Raw genomic sequence first — 21,173 nt, 5'->3', positions numbered from 1 at the left:
CAAAAAAAAAAAAAAAAAAATCCAAAACAACAATCATAACAAAATCCCAACAGAGCGAGCAAGCAAGGCCAGCTCTGACTGCTCTGCTGTCCTGTTCAGCCACCAGCTTTGGACGTGCTGCTGAAGTGATACTTTTCGTACCCACAGTCTTCAGTGGGGTGACACGTAAAAAGCCTTTTGGAATACAGAGCAGTCATTTAACAGACCTTTTTCCTTATCAGTCACTACAAGGTAAGATTATGGATTTAGTTCCTTAAAAACCCTTGCAAAGTGGATAATTTTTCCTGCTTTGTCTTATAATAATAGTAAATTACTATGTCCCCACTTTCGTGTCCAACATATGAAGAAACGGAGAGCTGACTCCCAGTAAAGGTGGTCCGACGAGTCAGAACTCGGACTTGCTGCAGCCGGCGTGTTATTGTGGAGATGATTTATACTGTCCGCTAAATCTACGTTTAATAAGTTGTGTCTGTGCGTTGTATTAGAATGACACTCAGATACATCTAGAAGTGGTCCTGCAACTGGAAAGAAAGAAAGAAAGAGAAAAGCAAAGTCTTTCTTTATGGTTTTGAAAAACAGACATTATCTTTTTTTCCTTCATCGGGCTTGATTTAAATTGCCAGGAAGCATTTCTGAAGGTATAGTAATACAATCAAGAATTAATCTTTTTAAAATTTAGATTTGGTTTTTAATCCTTGTGCGAAGAGTATTTCTGAGGATGTGAGTGCCCCATTGGTTTTCTGGGGTACTTGGATATCAAACCATTTGGAAGTGATAAAAAGTAATTGGTAGAGAGTGTGAAATTATTAAATAGAAAAAAGATGCAGTAATGAAGAAATTATTTATTTAAAAATAATCTCAAAGCGATGATTGGAAGTGTCAATCCACATATTCTAAGGAAAAATGGAACATTGATGTACTTCCCACGTTGAAATCGGCTCGTGTACCTATTGTACAAAGAACGCTCCTGAAAATGGGAACCTTGGAAGATAAAGAAGTTGACGGGATTGATTATTTTAAAATGTTAAGTGTTTTTTCTCTTTTAAAAAAGTAATTGAAATAAAATAACCCTTCTTAGTGAAGAAAATGTAAACTTTAATGGAAGTTCAGAATGAAACATTTAAAAAGTGAAGATCGAAGATAAGGACTTTTTATTGCGAATCCACAAGGGGGTAGTGATGTTCTATCAGAGATATTTGTGGCAGAACTGTGAGGCCATCTCTTTTCATACCGTAGATTTACAGATAAAACCGGTCTGTTTGCATTTTAACTTAATAAGATCTTCTTTATAAAACGTTCCTTGGCAAAATTATTTATCGCTTAAAAATTTTAAACATCCATTTTGGGCGAATGGCTGTTTCAAACCATGTGAGTGGTAAAGAGGAGAGAATGTCCTTATAGTTTTGTACCTGGAGAGGTCACCAAGGACCTGAGGGTCACCTCTTTCCTAAGAGCGTAGTCATCTTAAATTTCCTGGGAAACATTGGGAATCTAGGAATCAGTTACTTAAGTGCCCTGAATAAAAAGGATTTTAGTAACTTGTGTCTAAACTTCATAGAAGTCTGTGTTATTGGTCGTATTTTCAGTTCTGCCAAGAGATGAAAAATGTGAAGTCCGTCCCGCCACCTGCTTTTAATAGTTCTAAGTAAATCACAATTTTACAATCTTTTTTTGAAAATTAGTTTATTGCATCATTAGATAAAAGCATTTTTTTTTTCCTTCTCACATAAATGTTCCAGTAGCTTGCCCGAGGTCCTGAACCCCACTTGGTTATATTCAGAATTGCCTAAAATTGGCGTGGTGTGGCAATGCCGGGGAGTTCTCAGTGAAAAACTGAAACTAGCTACATTGTGTGCTCTTTTTGAATAAGACGGCACATGGTGGGATGGGACTATATTCTACTTATTTAGCAACAACTAATTATATCTTTAAAACTATTAATTTTAACATTAACATGAAATCGTTTCACGGTTTGGAAGCCATGCTTGTTTGTGGCATATACTTAGTGTACTTTTCATTTCTGGTCTGGGGAAAAGATTGTTAATACAGCTTTTTTCTCTCTTTCCTCTTCGTTTTCGTCTTGGTCTGAGCAAGAGCTTTTTCTGCTAAATGACTGGTGATTTAACACCCCCAAAGAAACACCGTTTCTTCACAGACTACCCCAGGCTCTGCTGGGAGCTGACTATGACGTCAGCATTTTCATTCATGACTTTGATTTTCCTAAATCTCTTCTCTTGTTTTGCATTCCCGAGCTGACTTGTGGCACACGCACAGATCAGCTTACCATCAGTCAGCCCATAAATCAGCGAAAAAAGGTAAAACAGAAGATAAGATCCTGGAGTTGTTTCGATGGGGCTAGAGATGCTCGTGCTGATTCGCATCAGTGTAGTTTGGGCAGGGTTTCTGGCGAAACAGATTGAAGCCTAAAAACAGTCAGTTTAATTATCTCATGGTTTCGTGGCTCGAGCTGTGTTGTGAACATATTGACACTACATTTCTGTTCTCCCGTGAAGTTCAGAGCCCCAGCCTGTAGCTCCTGCGTTGTAAAGGAGCACTTCTAAGTCATTTGGCTGACTTGGAGCATTCTGCTTTATTTCAGAGAGGTTAGGCTTGGAGATTAAATTATGTCGTACTCAGATGACTTTTAGAATGCATTTGGATTTTTTTTTAGGGGGCCATTTTGTCGCTCTTGAAATACTCGAAAGGGCTTTGTTTGAAACTCGTATTTTCAGTATATTGTAGCTATTGTTGCTACGTACGTAGCATAGCAGCCCTCTGTTGGCCTAGGTTTCGTCTCCCCTGGATTGTACACTCATGGAGCTGTCGACTCCAGTTTCTCCTCCAGGGAGGTCACTGCTTGTAACTTCGTGCTGCTTGAGAGCAGTTCTGGAAGGAATCTTATTTGGAGTTTTCCTCTGCAGGGCCGAGTTTGAGGCCGAGCCTCCGGCGTCTGGCGTCTTTCGAGCCTCCTGTAGTTGATGAATGGTGAGCTTTACAAAAGTTCATTTTTCTCTGCTTTCTTGGGGGTTTGTTGACTTTCTAGATACTAATTGCCAAGAAACATTTAGAAATAAAACGCGTTATATTTAGAAATCATTTTAGCTCAGTTACAATTTATGGTGAAGGTAGGTGATTCAAACTGCAGCCAGTTTGATTGATACCCAGTGTTACTCCTGAGATGATGTTAAACCTCCTGACAGCTCAGAGACACCGTCCCCTCCCACTCTTCAGCGAAGTGAGAGCTCCGTGTTCCTTTAGGTTGAACCCCATTGTCTGATGGGGAACAGACACGTGCGGTCCGTTATGTAGATTTCTCCTTTAAGTAGATGCTTTACGAAAAGCAAACGTAAGAGCAGGGAGACGCGAATAAGCATTTGAAGATGACTTCAATGACATCTATTTTTCTAAGAACCAGTTTTTAAATTACTTAAATATAATTTCTAGGAAAGATTCTAATCACACATACTATTGAAGAAAGGAATGTTTAATGGTAGAGGGTCTCTGTAAACACTCTTTAATTTTCCAAACCGTGCACTGCTGCAGGATGTGTGAGAAGTTACGGGTCTTGATATCAGATTTCACGGCATTGGGAAGACTGCCGAAGGACCAGCGTCACCCCTGTGCCGACCCAGGCGGTGCGAGACGAGCCCTCTGGCCGCGAGGGCTTAGGTCTCCTACGGGGCCTTCAGCCGACTGTGACTCCCAGCTTGGACTCTTCTCTTTCAGTGGCCGGGAACACTGGTGACCGGGACCAGGGACCCCAGCCAGGCGTGTATTTTCTGCTGTCCTCGCTGCCACTACGGCAGCCAGGGACTAGAAGCCTCTTTCCTTGGCCTCCCCAGCCTCCTCCTCTTTACCAGATACTACCTCATCGCTCTTGATTCTGGCACAGCTTCTCGGCTTGTTCTTCCCTGACATTAGCTCTCGTGTGATGAGTTGGTCAGTAATAATTCGGTGGGGACTCGCGTTGGGTAAAGGGTTTGTCCTAGTGGTGACCTCCGACGTTCCCTCCATCCTGACTTGCGATGATAAAAAAATGAAGTCGGCTCTTTGGAACGTCGCTCTGTGGCTTTCTGTGCTGGTATGCAGCTGCTCTGTTCTGTGTAACTCATTTTCTTTTGAGGTACCTGCTCAAGGTCCAGAGTGAATATGTTGGCTGTGTGGGAGGCATCTGAGCCGTAGTCACTGGAGCACCTCCTTTGTGGTGTGCGTAGAGGGCCGCATTTTCTAGGTCTAACACATGCCTTTAAAAATATAAAAAGTTGTTAGAATTGTTAAAAAGATGCACAGCACAAAGATGTTCATCCTGCTGAATGAATATGTGTGACATATTTAAACACTTTATTCTGATATGGATGAGCGTTCATAGTTTTGGAAAAATAGACTCAAATAACATGATTACCAGTGGAAAAGTGTCTGCTAACCTCAGACTTTTTTATGTTTAAAGTAGTAGTATTTATATTCATTTAGTTGTGTTTTCCGGAGTTGATTAATATAACCGCTATTGAGATGTATCGATTGCTAGTAATTCAGTAAATAACTTCGTGCTGAGAAAGTGGGGAGGACCGGGGAGCTGCAGTGGGTCCGTGTCATAGATTATGACACGTGTCTGTGCTCGGACATCCTCCCCAGGCCGCTCCAGGCCTGGCGTTTGGAGAGGCCTTGAATATAAGTTATTTTTTGAAAGTTTCGTTCATATTTAAAGCTACCGAGGGGCAAGGTAATGTTCCTGGTGCCCTTGGCAACATTCTCTGCCCTGTCTTTTTCGTCTGCCGTTACGAAAGGTGCTGGCCGAATTCTTTGCTTTGACAAAGCTTCTGACGGCGGTCTCGTCCTCGTTTAATTTTATTGACAGAGGCTGTGTGTTTAAAAAGCAAGCCGTAACAAGCAGAAGGTGGTGAGTAGGCACTCAACAATTTGGAGTACTTCTCTTCCTTTCTCGGGGTCCTCCAGAGATTGATCATAGGTTGCTTGACCAAACTCGAGGCGGGAGGTTTATTCTGGATGTCCTGGGAGGCGAGGAGCATCCGTCTTTTGCTCCCGAATCTGATTATTCTGCATCTGACCCTTGGCTGCCTGTTTGGTGTCTTCTGATGCAAATCCGGTGATAGTGGCAACCTTTCTACCTGGGCTGAATACCCTTGACAGCTGTTATCTGTCCTCTCCAGGTATTTTTAGCCTCCAGCCTCATGTCTGGAGGAACCGAGGATGAATTTAGCGGCTCTGGTGCCGCTCCAAGTTGTTGCGGGTGCTCTCCGCTGCCTTCTCCACCAGCCTGCCACAGTGCCCCCTCTGACGAGGCGCTTTGCCCTTGTCATTTGGTGAAAAACCGTAGACAGAAGTCACTTTTTAAAATAAGAATGAAAGTCATTATTTTCAGAGTGCTTTTAAAAATAAACAGTGGCTAGTGGTGACAGTCCCAGCAACGTGAACGTGCTTTAATGCCCAGGCTAAATCGTATACTCGGAAAGGGTTACAGTGGTAAATTTCACGTTACGAATATTGAATCACAGTTAAGAAAAAAACTCCAGATGGATTCAAAGCCTAATGAAAACAGTAGCCCTGCAGCCCCCGGAGGTCCATATCCGGCCTCGTTTGCATGGTCCCAAGGGAGGAGGCTGTGCACAAACTGTCGGAATCAACCAGTCTCTGTGTCTCTGTCTGTCTGTCTGTCTGTCTGTCTGTCTCTCTGTCTCTCTTTCTCTCTCTCTCACACACACACTAAATAAGCAGTGGCATCCAGGCTCTGAGGTTCCTTTATACAGAAAGTGGACACTTGGACACTCGAGGTTGGGGGAGGGGTGTCAGCAGTTGGAGTTGCCAGGAACACAGGCGGCTCAGGGTAGGTTGGAGGGGCGGGTTTTTCGTAGGCAGAGCAGAAGCAGCCTCAGCCTCCCACGAGCGAAGCCTGGCCCGTCTGGGAGCTGGACCCGGAGAGTCTGGAGTTGGGTTTTCTCCGGAGACCTCGGGGCCGAGGCCCCCTCTCTGCTCTCCCCATCACTGCCGTTCCTGCTGTTTGTCCGTGGAGATGAGGGTTTTTTCGCTTCCGTGTAGCTTCCTTGCTCCCCCATAGTTTGCGTGGAATGTGGCCCGCCGTGGACCCAGCTATGGCTCCTGTGTGTCCCGACTCTGGTTCCAGTGCTCGCCAGCATCTGGCGCTAGTCTCTGTGGCTCGATCCCTCTCAGCCAGTTGCTTTGTGTCCCTAGGCCCGGCGTTCACCCTGCTGCAGGGGACCGTAGGAGGGTTGGTCGGGTCTCTGGGCCGCTGGTCATGTAGACAGATGCAGGGCCAAAGGGGATTGTGTGAGAAAGGGACCGTCGTGGGGGGCCCGGCACTTCCTCCTGTGTCCCTCAAACAGGGTATGAGAAAGAACGTAAAGTGCAGTGTGGATTTCGTAGGCTCCGTTGCCGCAGGGAGTGAGCTCTCTGCAGAGCACGTGTTCGATGGAGCCGCGGACATGAGGCCCGGCGTCCTCAGCCGCCAGCCCGGCTGGGGTGGGGAGAGTCGGCGGTGGCCGTGGTGACCGCCCCGGGCCTGTGCTCTGAGCGGTGGCGAGGCAGGCAGCACACAGTGGGACGAGGTGGTCTGTGCAGTCTTCATCTCACGTGCATTCTCAGGCAGAAGCAGGCGGTTTTGGGGGTGTCCCTGTCATCTGCGGTTTCCTGCCGTTGGGATATTTGGGTGGGCTTCCTCGCTTTTCCCTTGTTGTGGGCTACTGAACTTGAAAGGTTGGGGATGGGTGTCCTTAGTAAGAAAGGGGGACATTGCCTCGGAGGAGGGAATGAGCGGGGAAGAAGATGGAAAACAGCCTCTGTTGAAGCACGTGTGGCCACAGGTATGTTCGTTCGTTGGGCTTTTCCGTGGTGTGCCCTGCCTGCCTCTAATCTCTGTTTTTTTCTTGATTTCTCGTGACGGAAGGAGGATACAGAGTTACAGTGGACAGGCGGAAGACTGTGACCGAACAGTGGTTTGGACGTACCGTGTAAAGGACTAATAGCCTGCACACCGTTGAGCTCTCAGAATACACAGCTGCTTAGGAATGGATGTTTCATAGTCGTGACCTTGAGTATATTCAGAAAGCAACACTTAGTTTGTTCTGCCTAACGGAAGAGGGAAGAAAATGTTTTTAAAAAAACCACCGCCAGAGTAGTAGTAGTTAAAGGGATTTGATTCCTTTTTGATAACAACTCTATTGTGATATAGTTCATCTACCCTAAAATTCACCTTTTAAAAATACGTAATTCAGTGGTTTTTAATATATTTATACAGTTGTGCAGCTCCTCCACCACCACTTGATTCCAGAACATTTTTGCTTCCAGAAGAAACCTCTACCCATCGGTAGCCTCCCTCCCGTCCTCCCTCCCCGCAACTCGAGGCAGACAGTCATCTGTCCGTCTCCATGGATTTGCCTCCTCTGGACTTTTGATATAAATGGAATCCTATAATATGTGGTCTTTGCGACCGGCTCCTTTCCTTTCGCATAATGTTTTCAAGGTTCATCTGTGTTGTAGCCTGTAGCAGAGTCTCATTCCTTTTACGATGGGATGATCCTCTGCTGTGTAGATAGACCACATTTTATTTATTCACCAGTTGATGGACATTCTGGGTTGTTCCACTTTTTGGCTATGAATAAAGCTGCTATGAACATGGCACACAGGTTTTTGTGTGGACGTATGATTTTAGTTTTCTTAGGTATATACCCAAGAGTGGCATTGTTGGGTCGCATGGTAACTCTGTATTTGAGGAACTGCCAGACCGTCTTCTGAAGTGGCCGCATCAGAACGCGCTCCTGCCAGCAATGGTTCTGGTTTCTCTACAGCTTTGCTAACGATGGTTGGTATCTGTCTTTTTGATTATAGCCATTCTTGTGGATGTAAGTGGTATCTTATTGTGGTTTTGATTTGCATTTCCCTAATGACTAATGACGTTGAGCATCTCTTCATGTGCTTATTGTCCATTTGTGTCTGCTTTGGAGAAATGTCTGTTCAGGTCCTCTGCCCATTTTTGAGTCGAGTCATTTGTTTTTTGTTGTTAAGCTGTAGGAGTTTTTTTTATGTATTCTGGATATCAATCCTTTATCAGAGGCATGATTTGCACATATTTTCTCCCATTCTGTGGATTGTCTTTTTGCTTTCTTGATAGTGTCTTTTGAAGCACAAAAGTTTTAAATTTCAACTAAGTCCAGTTTACCTGTTTGTTCTTTCGTTGCTCATACTTTTGGTGTCATAATTAAACCATTGCCTACTCCAAGGTCACGAGGATTTACACATATATTTTCTTGTAAGAAGAGTTCTGTAGTTTTAGCTCTTACATTTAGGTCTCTGGTTCATTTTGAGTTAATTTTTTTTGTATGTCGTGAGGTAGGTAGGCTTCCAGCTTCATTCTTTTGCATGTGGCTGTCCAGTGCCATTTGTCGAAAAGACCTTTCTTTCCCTGCTGAAGTCTCTTGGCGCCCTTGCCAAAAATCAATTGACCATGAATGTGTGGGTTTAATTTTGGAGTCTCGATTCTAATCCATTGATCTACATGTCCCTCCTTATGCTAGTACCACGCTGTCTTGGTTACTGTAGCTTTGTGGTAAGTTTTGAAATCGGGAAGTGTCTGTTGTCCAACTCTGTTCTTCTTTTTCAAGATCGTTTTGGCTCTTTTCGGTCCTTTGAATTTCCACGTGAATATTAGGATCAGCTTGTCAATTTCTACAAAAAAGGCAGTTTCGATATTGATAGAGATTATATTAAATCCGTGGATCTATTTGGGGATTTTTAATCCTTTTTATGGCTCTGCTATTTGGGAACTACTGGCTAACTCAAGCACCCAAGCGTCTTGCCTTAAAAAAATTGTTTTTTAATTTATTACTACAATAGGCTGCCTTGGCGAAACGTCATAATTCACTGTTAGGCTGGAATTGGACTTTTCAGGTTCCAGGAGAGCAAATAGCTAACTCATGCAGCCTGTAGGTTGGCTTTTTGTGGTATGTGTTCTTTTGATGTAAAAGTTTGCCGATGTCTTGAATATTTAGAAAAAATGTGGTATTCTGGTTAACGGTCGTTCTGATTAATAGAGAATTAGCAGACTCTGTATATGAACATTTATCAAAGACTTAGAATATGTTACAATAAAGTTTACATTAAATTTTTATGATGATAATAATTATTATTGGAGGTATCAGAAGATATTTTAGGAACTGTAGTCCTCCGGGGGCCGCGTGAATATCAGTTATTGTTGCATTCCTAAGGCAGTTCATTTACTCAGCAAATGATGATACCGTGCCAGGCACAGACGAGGCATGGCCCCTGCCCTCAAGGAGCTAACGGGGAGACTGATGTTAGTCAAGGTGCCGTGTGAAATTCCAGCTGATGCAGTGCCGTGAAGAGATTTATGCTCTGAAGGGAAAGGCAGCGTACCACGAAGGGGTTCGATGAATCTGAGAGGCTGGGAGAGGCTTCTTAAACTGAGCTCTGAAGGAAAGTGAGAATTAGCTGAGGGAAAAATAAGAGAAGGAGGCTGCAGATAATTGGATGAGCTGGTCAGCGAGATGTAGGGTTATTCTGATTATATTTTGGCTGTTTATAGCTTTTGAGAAAAAGCATCTGAAGAATCGACTCCGGTCCTGACTGTGCCCTTTATATGCCTATGACTTTAAACAAGTAACTTAACTTTTCTGAGCTTATTTACTTGAGATAAATAAAAAATATATGAAAACATAGACATCTAGGCTTTCGATTGATCCTGTTATGATGCAAAAATAATACTTTTTTGGTGACCTTCACGATTGGTTCCTTAGGAATGCAATACTGGTAAATAGAAATTTTTCTGAGCATTTTTTTCCTAGTCTTTGAGATTAAAATTCACTTCGGTTCCTCCACACTCCAGAAGCCTCCAGTCTGCAGGGAGCAGATGTGGATGTGACTGGTCCAAGGCTGGTCGTCGTGCGCGCTGTGATCAGGCCCTGGGAGGAGTGGGAAGACTTTTCCAGGCGAGCGGAATTTGACCCGGTATCACTGGCAGGCAGACATGGTGGAGGAGAGGAAGCGGAGCCAAGGCACAGAGCCGGGGGAGTGCGGGGTGGCTGGGGTTCCGGGCGCACGTGCATCGGCGAGCCCGGAACATAGGTAGGGGTCAGGTGGCAGGGCTTGGGAAGTCCAACTGGGGGTTTAATTTTTTTATGTAAGCTGAGGAGTGGGACGGATTGGGCGAAAGCCCGTCCCCTGTTAAGGTGCCGACACGGGCCACGCGCGCCCCTGTCCGGCTTCCTCTCCGCTCACTGGTCGCGTCCGGTTCTTCTAGATTCCGATCGTGCCAGGGGGATCGTGCCAGGGCGATCGTGCCAGGGCGCTGTGCTCGTCGTCGGCCTTGCACGTCGCCCTCACTCTGACTTAGAAGGCGCAGCTTTCTCCAGAGCGCGTGCAGACACGCTCACGTGCGCTTGGCTTCGCCAGCTCTCCTTGTCCGCTTCAGGGAGTCTCGTTCGAAAAGCTTTCTTGACCTTGGCCTTGTTCTCAGATAGGGTTGTGTGCCCTTCCTGTGCGTGCCCGTAGCACATTGAGTTTGTGTGAGAATAGCTTGTTCACTTCTTTCTTCCTCAAGTAGATGCTCTTCTTCAGAGGTCAGAGACTTCAGTACCTGGCACCTAGGATGCACTCAGAAACGTTTGTTGGTCGAATGAATGAATGAGCAAAGAGGAAGGACCGGAGTTCAGAAAATAGCTGCTGGCAAGAATATCTGTAGCAGTGGGTTAGAGAAAGGAGCTAGTGTGACTGGGTTGTGTGTGTGTGTGCGTGTGCGTGCGCGTGCGCGCGTGGGCATTGTGTGTGTGAGAGAGAGAGAGATACAGTCACAGGTTTGTGACTGATACACTGTAGGCCTTGAGGGATGAGAAGAGTTGAAGATGAGTCCTAGCTTTTGAACCTCCAAAGCTGGAGTGAGGTGAGGCCATTAACTGAGACAGGGAGAATGGGAGGGATGTGTTTTGGGGACACTGGATGCAAACGTTTGGTTCTAATTGGACAATTAAAGTATATCGGGTCGATGTGATTGGGGTGGCCTTACCATGTCTGTATGCAGTAGGACTTTGGAAATGTGGGCCAAAGGTTAGGGAGTTAGTTGTTCCTATCACCTGTGGTTTTTTTTTTTTTTTTTGAACTTTCAGAGGGCAAAGAAGCCCTGGTGATGGTCCCCAGAGGTCAGCCGCCTCAGCATGGGGCAGGGTGGAGAAGGGCGGTGAGTAGATTTGAGGGGCAGATGGGGACACGCTGGCACAGCCTCTGGGGGAGTATGTAAGCTTCATGCAGGTAGGGACCCTGTTTGCTCACGGCTGCATCTCTGCCTGGAGTAGTGCCTGTTGGTTAAAAGAAAGAATGAATCAGTTCAAAAGAATCAGGAGTGGAAGTCACAGTATCGAGTGAAATTGTTTGGGGAGAAGACAAGGCGCTTGAGGACAGAAATGTGGCGACTGCTTCACTAGTGTCACCACAGGGGGGAGCACCAGTGGGGACTGAGAAAGAACGGTCAGAGAGGTAACAACGAAAACATGAAGTCAGGGATGCTAAGCGCGAGGGCTGCGCGGAGGTCATCGGTTCTGACGCCGTGGAGTTTGCGTAGAATCGAGACGAAGTTACTGATTTTGCCAGTTGGGTAGTGAGTTGGGGGAGTGAGGAGGAGGTAGCAAGAGGACACGCGGTTCAAGGACTTGGGACATGCAGAGTGCGGGTGCGAACGGCGGAAATGGTAGAGCAAGTCCGAGCTGAGGAAGGGAGCCCTGGAGCCCGGGGGACTGCGGGTGTATTAGTTTCTGGTCGCTGCTGTGATAAGTTACCACGCACCCCGTGGCGAGCACGGAACTCATCGCCTGGCCTGCGGGCAGGAGCTCAGGCGGGGCTGGGCCCGCTGCTTCAGGCTGCACAGGCCCGCGGTCGAGGTGCTGGTGGGGCCGGAGCTTCATTCGAAGGCTCAGCTGGGGAAGGATGCTCAGCCAAGTTCACACAGTTTGAAGGATTCCTTCTTGTGGGCTGTTGGCCAGAGGCCACCCTCAGTTCCTTGCCATGTGGGGCTCTGCAGCATGGCAGCTTGCTTCCTTAGAGCCAGCAAGGGAGAGAGTCAGCTGGAAGACAGAAGGTATGATCTTTGTCACCTAATCACGAAGTGACGTCTCTTCACCTGTGCTACTTTCTGTTGTTGGAAGCAAGTCAATAGGTCTGACATACACTCAAAGGGAAGGGGGTCACACAGAGCTGAGTGTTAACCAAGAGCTGGAGGTCACAGGTGGCCTGCCATGAAGTTTGTCTACCATAGCAGAGAGGGAGGATGGCGCTAGGAGACATTAGGACAATTCTTCAGAAAGAGGCCCTCTAGGGTGAGATGGCAGGTTGAGAACTTGGAGAGCGAAGTTTTGGGGGTACAGTCCCGGTGGAGGTTCAGATAGAGCGCCGAGGTGTTCGGGACCCTTCCCTGCCCTCCGCACCCCCTCACAGGGGTAGGTCCTCTCCTGTGAGACAAGTCCGCAGACCGTATGATAATTGCCATCGATGACCCCTTCTGCCTTGCTAAAGCTCGATTATTCGCTGGCAGCTTCCTGGCCAGTGAGGTGTCTGTGCCGCGTGCCTTATGATGATGTTGAGGATCAAACAGGCGGTTCATGGCAGCGTTTTGTAGGGCGTGAAGGGACGTGCAGGCTAACGGTATTCACGGGACTGCTTTTCCCACGGACTTAGATGTACATTTTCCTAGTACTTGGGTTCGTTACGTCTCACGTAAATTATTGAACTGGGCTTTATTTAATACTGTGATATTTTTAGGGTCTTTTGAGTAGAGTATTTGCTTTTGTGATAAAGGACCCCAAAGTGATGTCCCTTTCAAGTCTTTGTATCTAGTTTTTTTTTTTTTTAATCTGTCCTTATTGTTCCTTGTCACTCTTTGGCTTCTGTCAATTTCTCGCTATCCTTCCCCTCTTACTTGTTGCTTCTGATCGTCTCTGGGCTCGGCAGCCTGGTAATTAAGCTTATTAGATCTGTGAGTAGTTTGGTAGTAATCAAAGCAGGACTACGGCCCGGAGCGCCCGGCTCACAGTGACGTGCGTGAGCTTCCGTGGGGAGACTGTAAAAACCTCTTTCGGCCTCACAGTGGTCTTGGCTGCCTTCCTGGTTCTGGCTGCGTGTGGCTTCGGCGAGGTTCCCGCGGAGCCAAGTTCCATTGGCCGGGTGTGGCTGCCATCTTCCTGGCACGTGCCTCATTGCTCCATTACGAGAAACACCGTTCTCTCCTTTCGTTTTGATGAGGTTTGAGTTTTTTGGGCAGGGATAGGTGAGGGGTGGTCTGCGGTTCATGTCCTTGTGGAACCAGGAGTGTGCGGGGAGCCCCTGGTTCTTGCTCTGCTCCCTGCCTTCGCCCTCGGCCGGCGTCTGTGCCCGTGCCCTGCTGTCCCCTTCCGCGGGAAGGCATGCTGTCCGCTCCGCCACCCGTGGGGACCGCAATAAGATTCTATACACATGAAAATGCTTGTTATACGTGTACTATCAGATAGAATGCCTGCTGTGTTGGGTTGATTTTGTTGATATTTTACGGTGCTTTGTCTTTGAGGAGTTTAAAAATTGTCATCATTAGTACTAGTAATGGTTAGTGCTGCTAAAACAATGTAATTTTAAACTCTGTTTAGTTTTTTTCCAAATATGTTCTCCTGGAATCTCTTCATGCAAATGTGGACATTTAATACAGGTTCTCTCATTATTTTCAGAATATTGAGTACACTGGCTTCCTAGCCAAATTAAATTTATGAAAATTCTGATAATACTGTGATTCATATCAAGAAAGAATACATTTTTTCATTCTCAAATAACTTTAAATACGCTTTACATGAATCTGGTAATAGTGAATCAATTAATGTGATTTCTCAGGTCATAAATCAGGCTTGATATGTTATAGTATTAGTGTAAGCTTCTTAGGACTTCGGCTGTTTTGTGGTCTGTTTTAGCTCCTTGTTTGCTTTTGAACTCAATTCTAGGTGTTGAACTCAATTTGAGAGCCTAAAATGGTTTGTGCCCCAGTTACCTCGAGGCCACCGCCTCACTTTCTTACTGAGCCTGCCTTAGTAGTGGGAAGCCAGCCACCTGTCAGACGGCCTCCTTGTGACTGGGGCACGCGCTTTAATTTTGTCTCTGTCCCGTAGGAGTGTTGCCAGCGTTATTATAGTAGCACTTGCTTATATTTTAAACTTCTTGAAAAGAGGTAATATGTGAGCAGAAAATATTTTTGTGCTGTACCACGTAAGTTTTCCCCTACTAACCTTTTGCGGTCTAGAAAAAGGATAAAGTTGCCTGCGTTTAGGGTACTGGTTGGTTTCCCAGCTTCAGAGGTCATTGGCCCTATTTCATAGAGGTCTCCAGGGCACGGCCCTCGTCCGGCCCTGTGCTCCTTTTTGCCTGGCAGGCCTGAGCTCCAGCCAGAAATGTTAGTGTTGGTTCTGTAGTGTCTGTGAACACTGGTGAGTGTTTTTACCTGCTTAGTTCTTAGTGGGTCTAGAGTAGTTTTTGTCTTATTGCTTGGTTGTTCAGGGACCAGAGGATGGGCGGCGACTCGGGGTGGCCTTAGGAGATGGAGAGAGGTCCTTAAAATCACTGATGGCTCTCAGTAAATCTCAGCATCAGCAGGGTGAGAGATGGGCCCACTCTTTTTCCTTTCTGTGAACGTTTGTGTAATTCACCCATGAATTAAAAAAAAATATTTGAGCTTCTATTATAAGCCAGCCATTAAGTACTAGAGACACTGAGATGAAAAGCCCGATATCCCTTTAAGGATGCCCTTGTTCGTTAGAGTCTCATTTTGAATATGTTAGAAAAATATTTATCGGAGAAGAAAAGCTACTAGATTAGGTTAAGATGCCAAATGGCTTGAGGGATTAAAGGTGGAGTTGTAGGTTAACAGAGGACAATTCTGAAAGGAATGACTTCTCTAATTAGGAAAAAACCAATCACAAATGGCACTGTGGCAGAGACTGCTAGCTGATCACGAAATCCATCTCCTCTTCCCGGGCACGTAGCCAGACTGCATTTCCCAGCCACCCTTGCAATTAGGTGTGGCTTCGTGGCCAAATTCTAGCCAATGGAACAGGAGCAGAGAAGTGTGCCACTTGTAGGCCCGGCCCACGAAACCCTCCAGGCACCATTATCTGTGCCCTTCCCCTCTGCTGGCTGATGCGGAAGAGCCCAGTGACCTAAGAAAGGCCCCTGCCACGGGATGGAGGGGAGCAGGGGAGCCAGCGCGGCTGCTTGGAGGAGCGCTGTCTCCTGACCAGACACACGTGTTTGGAACTTTGCATGAACAAGAAGTGAATGCTTAGAGTATTTGAGCCAGGATACAGTTCATTCTGAGTGAGCCTGCCTAGCTAATCTAGGAGTGATGCCTGGAATGCTAGGTGAAACTGTTGAGTTTAGTGAAGGTGCTAAGAATTTTGGACTCTGCTTAATTTTGATTATTTATATGTCTTGTTGTATATACTGACCAGTGAATTTTAAGGATCAGTTTAAGTCATGGTAAGTTTTTTAATGCATCACTTCTAATTGATGCGAGTGGTGTATTGCATTCAGTGTGGCCTCTCTCCGTCTTTGATTTAATAAGCTATGTGGGCCCTCAGTTAGCTTTAAAAGGGCTCTGTGGAGACTTAAACATTCTCAGTTCTTATTTCAAAGAACTGTAAACACAGTTTTCATCAAGCTGCTTCTCTGTCCGGAAGCCTGCAGTCACTGCTTATTACTAGCATTTCATTCCATTTATTCCGGCATCCCCAAACTGTGTGCATATATGAGGACCTGGCTGTGCCAAACGCCCTGGTCTGGGGTCTCTGATGGGACAGAGAAATGGAGAAGACAGTCCACGTCTGCAGAGTTTGTGCTTGGTGCCCAGGCAGCCGCACAGCCTGTGCTGCTACCATCTGCCCTCGTGTTGGCCTTTAGGAAATCATGGGTTTCTTCATTGCATTTTTTTTTAGTATTGCCTCTAACTTGATAGTGTACTTTTTGAAGGCAGGTGATCTATTTTACAGAGCGTCTGTATCTCCCCTCTTGGTCACTTCTAGAGACACTGGACACTACAAATGAACCATTCCTGTAGTTGCTTTTGATTATCTCGCTCGGATATTCAGATATAATTTCGCATTCCAGTTTGTGTTGACAGACAGAAGTCCTTACTTAGTCTATTAGGAATTCATGGCGTGGTGGGGTCGAGGAATGTTGGGACTGGAAGGGTCTTTTTTAGATCTAATTCCTGATCTTCCAGGTCATCTGGTTCCTGATACTCAAGGCGCAGCCCCATGTCACGACATGGGCTTCCCCCACCCGCTCCGGCTTCCTAGAGGCACAGTCCAGGCTCCACTCAGCTGGGGAGTCAGAGTCGGCCCTTAACAAGATGCTCACATGACCCGTATGCACACTGAAGTTGGAGTCGCACTGCTCGAGATCACCCTCCCGTTTTACTCTTGAGAAAGCTGGGGAGTCAGAGAGTTGCCCGAGTCACACAGCATTCTGTTTCAGCGGCTCCCATCCTTGGCTACATCTTGGAATCACTTGGGAACCTTTAAAAAGTACTGATGCCTGGGACCCATCCCCACATATTCTGCCTCAACTGGTCAGGGTCGCAGCCTGGGCATCAGAATTTGAGAGAGCTCCCTAGCCGAGGGTTGCACAGCCCCGCTGACAGCCGTGCATCCGGTGGGCGGGGGCGTGCGGGTTCCCGCCGCTGCAGCCCCGCCGCCCTCCGCCGTGCGCGTCCAGAAACAGCGCTCTTCCTGCCCCGTGTCGCCAGCGTGCTCCACCCCAGTTTCTTTCCTGCACCGCGTGTCTCTCACTGGCTTGTACCCTACAAGAAGGACCCTCTTCTGTCTTGTTTACTGCTGGGTCCCAGCCCCTAGGACAGCGTCTGGCACAGGTTAGGTATTCTTTTAATATTTGTAGGACAGAAGGAAGGAGTCAGGATAAAGAGGGATGCATCCCATGGGAGGCCACTCAGACGGCCCCGGCAGGGCCGAACGGGGTCAATGGAAGGCTCCGGAAGGCTGCGAAGTCCGAGTGGAAACCAGGAGTCACGCAGGGAGGTCAGGGAGGTCAGTGGGAGGACTTGCACCCCGACCTGTCTGACCTTGGAGCTCGTGCTTTCCCGCGGACGGAGAGGTCAGCCGTCTGTCACCGGCTTCGCAGCTGGGGCAGCTCAGCGGGGCCGCAGGGCTCCAGCTCTGCAGACCCTCGGATTGGGGGTCCTCCCCCGACGCTGAATATGGTGAACAAGTCTCCAGGGGTTCAGTGAAAGGACCTACCTAGCTCAGAGCCTGGCCCTGGGTATGTAACACAAGGGAGCCATTTCTTCTGTGAGTTTCCTGTGTTTTAGGCACATTCGCTTTGAGAACCTGGTTATTTTCAGGACAGAAAGACTTTCAATTTCACTCTCAACTCATGTGCATTTCTGTCCTGGTGAAGTTAGCTATTAAGACTTTGTCTATTACGCCCGTGCTGTAGACAGATCATGTTGCTCATGATATTTCTGTTACATCTGCTATTTTTGGTGTTTCATTTCTCTGGTTGTTAACTTGGTATGTTTGGCCACTAATTTACCTATCACCAAACTTTGGAGTCAGGTGTAAAAGCTCTATTTTTGAAGTCTTTATTAGTGTGTCCCGCTGCACATTAGTGAGTTTTAAAACTTTCGATGACTAGACCTTTGTTAAGGTGTCTTGGTAAATGGTAAACTTACGCTGTCTTTTTTGGGGAATAGGAAGCCTGAAAATGCTAAGGCTTAAGACATTCTTTTAACATTACAAAATTTCAAGCTTTGATTCAGAAGCCGCATTAAGAGGAGATGTTGCATTAATACGGTTGGAGGCTGTCACCGGCACCTCTTGCACGTGTCACATGAAGTCAGTGCCGCTGACTTACGTGAACCGCTTTTTATGATGTGCCCTCATTCCGTGCTTATGGTCATGGGAAGAAAGTGCTGATGAATTTTCCAAAGGCTGTGTGGAGTCTGAGGTTTGCCCAGAGTTCTTGGGGAGAGTCCTCGGGCCCAGATGTGACCACAGGTGGTGAATCAGTAGTTACCACTATTTATTAAACAAATAGAAGGACAGTAAAAGTCCCGGAACAAGAATTTTCCAGAAGCAGAAAATAAATAATTAGGGAGCTGATGGTTATCCTGGGAGCCAGGAGTCACATGGTGGAGAAGGACTTTTCTATGGCAAAGCACTTGATCATGGACGGAAGGGAAAGGAACATTAACAATTCATGGAAATCAAGTTTAATCAGATTTCGACACTTTTTGGCACAAAAAAATTCAGGCCATCTTCAGTTTGCTCTTAGAAAATGTTAACGTTGTTAAAGATCATCCTTATCGACTGTAGTAACAACAGCATTTTATATTCACGTGATTCTTCTGAATGCAAAGCGCTGTTGTACGCACTCCCCCGTTTAATTCTCCCCGTGGCCCTGTGGGCTGGGAGAGTGAGGTATCATCTCTACCTTTTATGAGGTAAAACAGAGGTTCAGTTACTTTCCCAAGGATGACAAGTAAGTGGGAGAGCTGAGCTTTTTTGTATTTTCAATATAAAGCGTTGAGGTAGTTGAACTTGTAAACCCTTGATTTTCTAAGTATATAAGTGTGTGGTTTATAATACAGGATGAATAATCCCCAAATTTAATACTGCAACCGAACGAAAAGGATATTCTGCTATTCTTCTGACTGAAAGTAATTGGCTGGCAAGACTCACAGAAGTTTTTTCCCCTTTCTTAAAAGTTATCGTGTAGATTTTGTATGAACACTTTAATTTTATCTGCACGAAGCAGCCTGATGGCAGACACCTGGTCTTCCAACTTCTTCCTGAGCTTCTCCACCTGCCATACTGTTAGTTGGCACTCAGTAGATTGTTTTGAATGAGTCGGGTGTTGGGCTTACTGTTGGGAAATGGTTAATAATGTCCGAATGCGGACTGACCTGCAGAATGAACATGGCATTGATTCTTCTCAGTAAAATTTACCGTGTGTACGCCACGTGTGCTCCATATTTAAAAAAAAATCACACAAGTAATACGTGTTCCCAGTGTATGTCTTTTTTTACACACATATATTTTAAATTTTGAAACACTCTTAAGCCTACAGAAAAATTACAGGTAGCGTGCAGAGAACTCGTTCCCCTCCGAACTATGTGAGAATAAGTTTCCGATATGCTCCATCACCCTCAGATACTCTTGTATTTCCCACCAACGAGGACGTTCTCCGTAAGCGCGACACAGTAATCCAGTCAGGACGTGGATGACGAGACAGCTCTTGCTCTAGTCCTCCTGGCCTGTCACCAGCCCAGCGGCAGCCTTCGTACACGGAGGTCCAGCCGGAACCCTGGGCGGGTCTCCCTCGGCTGTCTCCTCCGCCTCCTTCAGCACACGACAGTTGTCAGGCCTTTGATTCTCACGACCTCGACACTCCTGCAGAGCGCAGGCCGGTCCTGTCGTAGGGTGTCCTCGCGGGGGTGCGTCTGGTGGCTCCTCGCGGTTAGATGCAGGTCGCGCATCCTTGGCAGGGAGACCACAGAAGAGCCAGTGTGTGTCTTTTGCAAAGATTAGTTTTACATTTTATTTTCTGTTTCCTTAGAGCGTTTCCCAAAGTGTATTCTGCGGAACTAGCACCTACTGTGTTCTCAACACCGTGCCACCTCTAGAAGGTAGGACTCGACAAGCTTTTGACTTAAAGGAAGGGGTGGGCTTGGCAGCGAGAGCGTTGCTGTCCTTGCAGTGTGGTGACACTGGCCCGTGAGCAGGGCTGAGAGGACCCGGTTCTGCCTGTGACTTGCTGTGTGATCTTCGATGAGTTACTTAATCCTTTTGGAGGCAGCGAAATGATACTCCCCACATTAAGTCTCTGCGAGGATTGAAAACGGCAGAGGGTCTAACCACATGGCATCCAAAGCGCCCTGCAAGTGTCAGATGCCAGTACGCGAGTTCTGTAATTCTGGTGTCACATTCCGGGCGACCTAGAGTAGAAGTCGTGTGGGAAAAGCCACAGGTCATGTTTGAGTCCCATTCGGGCCACTTCCTAGCTGTGGATCTTGGGCAAATTAATCCGAACCTCTGGTTCTTCCTCTAAAATGGGGGCGGATAATTATGCCTCGATGGGTTATTCTGAGGATTAAATGAGAGAACACCATGTAAAATCCGTCCCGGATGCCTGACAGAGTCCCACAGCTGCTTACTCCCTCACAAGTAGTAAAAAATGGATCTGCTTGATCCCATGTAGCTCAGACTGAAATTTAATCAGACGAAGCGGGAGAAGATGCCTCGACCCAAACCGAAGTGGTCCATTGCAAGGCTCCCGTGTCCCCATTCATCTGCCCCTTCTCGCCCCATGTATTTTTAGATTGAAAACGTGAATGCAGATAAATAGACGTTTATGGAGCCTGAGTTATGAGTTGACCTGGCCGGAGATTTGGTAGTATGATTGACAGGAAGAGGGTAAAACTAGGCCCCCTGAAAACAAAGGATAACATATGCCGATCACACATTCTCAGGAGAGGAAAGGGTTATTAAATAGCAAAACTAGTTACATTTTTCTATTAAAAAACGATTCATTTTGTTTTTTATTAACCTTTAAAATTAGTTTGGATAATTACAACCGAGTTTAATTCAGTTTGCAGAGTCTTTTTGGGAAAGAATAAAGAGAAATCATGCTAATCAATGCTTGGCACCTAGTTGGTGCTTAATTAATATTTATTTTGGATGAACAGTGATTTGAAGGTCTTACGTTAGTAATGGCAGTGTTCGCTGCTGTGAGCACTGTGCTGACTTGGACGTAACAATATGTGGTTATGTTTTCCTGAATCAGTTCCTATCCTACTAATTAGATCTAAGCACATAATAATTAGAGCTAAACAGAAAATTGTAGAGCTTCCTTTTAATTTTACCACTCCAAGTTGTTGATCAAATATATTCCCAATAAGATTTAGCAATTTGACGTGCTGTTATACCAACTTATTTTGAACAGTTTGGTCTAGAGGTTGAGAGATTAATCATAATCAACTTGATTGAATAACAGTATGATTACCCACAGAACCGAAATTATTTAATTTTTATTAATTATGAATCAAAATAAAATGGATACATCATTTCCAGGTTAGAGTTAATAAAGTTACAATTCACCTTGCAGAAGTC

At 46.1% G+C, this 21,173-nt stretch overlaps 1 protein-coding gene across 16 annotated transcripts in view; it reads left to right on the top strand.

The window, feature by feature from the left end:
* Nucleotides 1-21,173, top strand: part of CAMTA1 (calmodulin binding transcription activator 1) — a 784,924-nt gene that overhangs the window by 7,041 nt on the left and 756,710 nt on the right. For 9 of the 16 annotated variants that reach the window (XM_039842316.1, XM_039842302.1, XM_039842310.1 and 6 more), the window contains exons 1-2: nt 11,155-11,221; nt 19,621-19,690. The exons of 3 other annotated variants lie outside the window; for them this stretch is intronic. In XM_039842316.1, the coding sequence (XP_039698250.1) occupies nt 11,171-11,221; nt 19,621-19,690 (121 nt within the window). In that variant the 5' untranslated portion in view covers nt 11,155-11,170. Of the gene's footprint in view, nt 1-11,154; nt 11,222-19,620; nt 19,691-21,173 lie in introns of those variants that run through there. 4 more of the 16 variants (XM_039842305.1, XM_039842303.1, XM_039842314.1 and 1 more) reach the window with 1 other exon arrangement.

This window comes from Pteropus medius, unplaced genomic scaffold (assembly GCF_902729225.1).
Source record: "Pteropus medius unplaced genomic scaffold, Ma_sr-lr_union100, whole genome shotgun sequence".
NCBI lineage: Eukaryota > Metazoa > Chordata > Mammalia > Chiroptera > Pteropodidae > Pteropus > Pteropus medius.
This window is presented reverse-complemented; position numbering and strand designations above follow the sequence as displayed.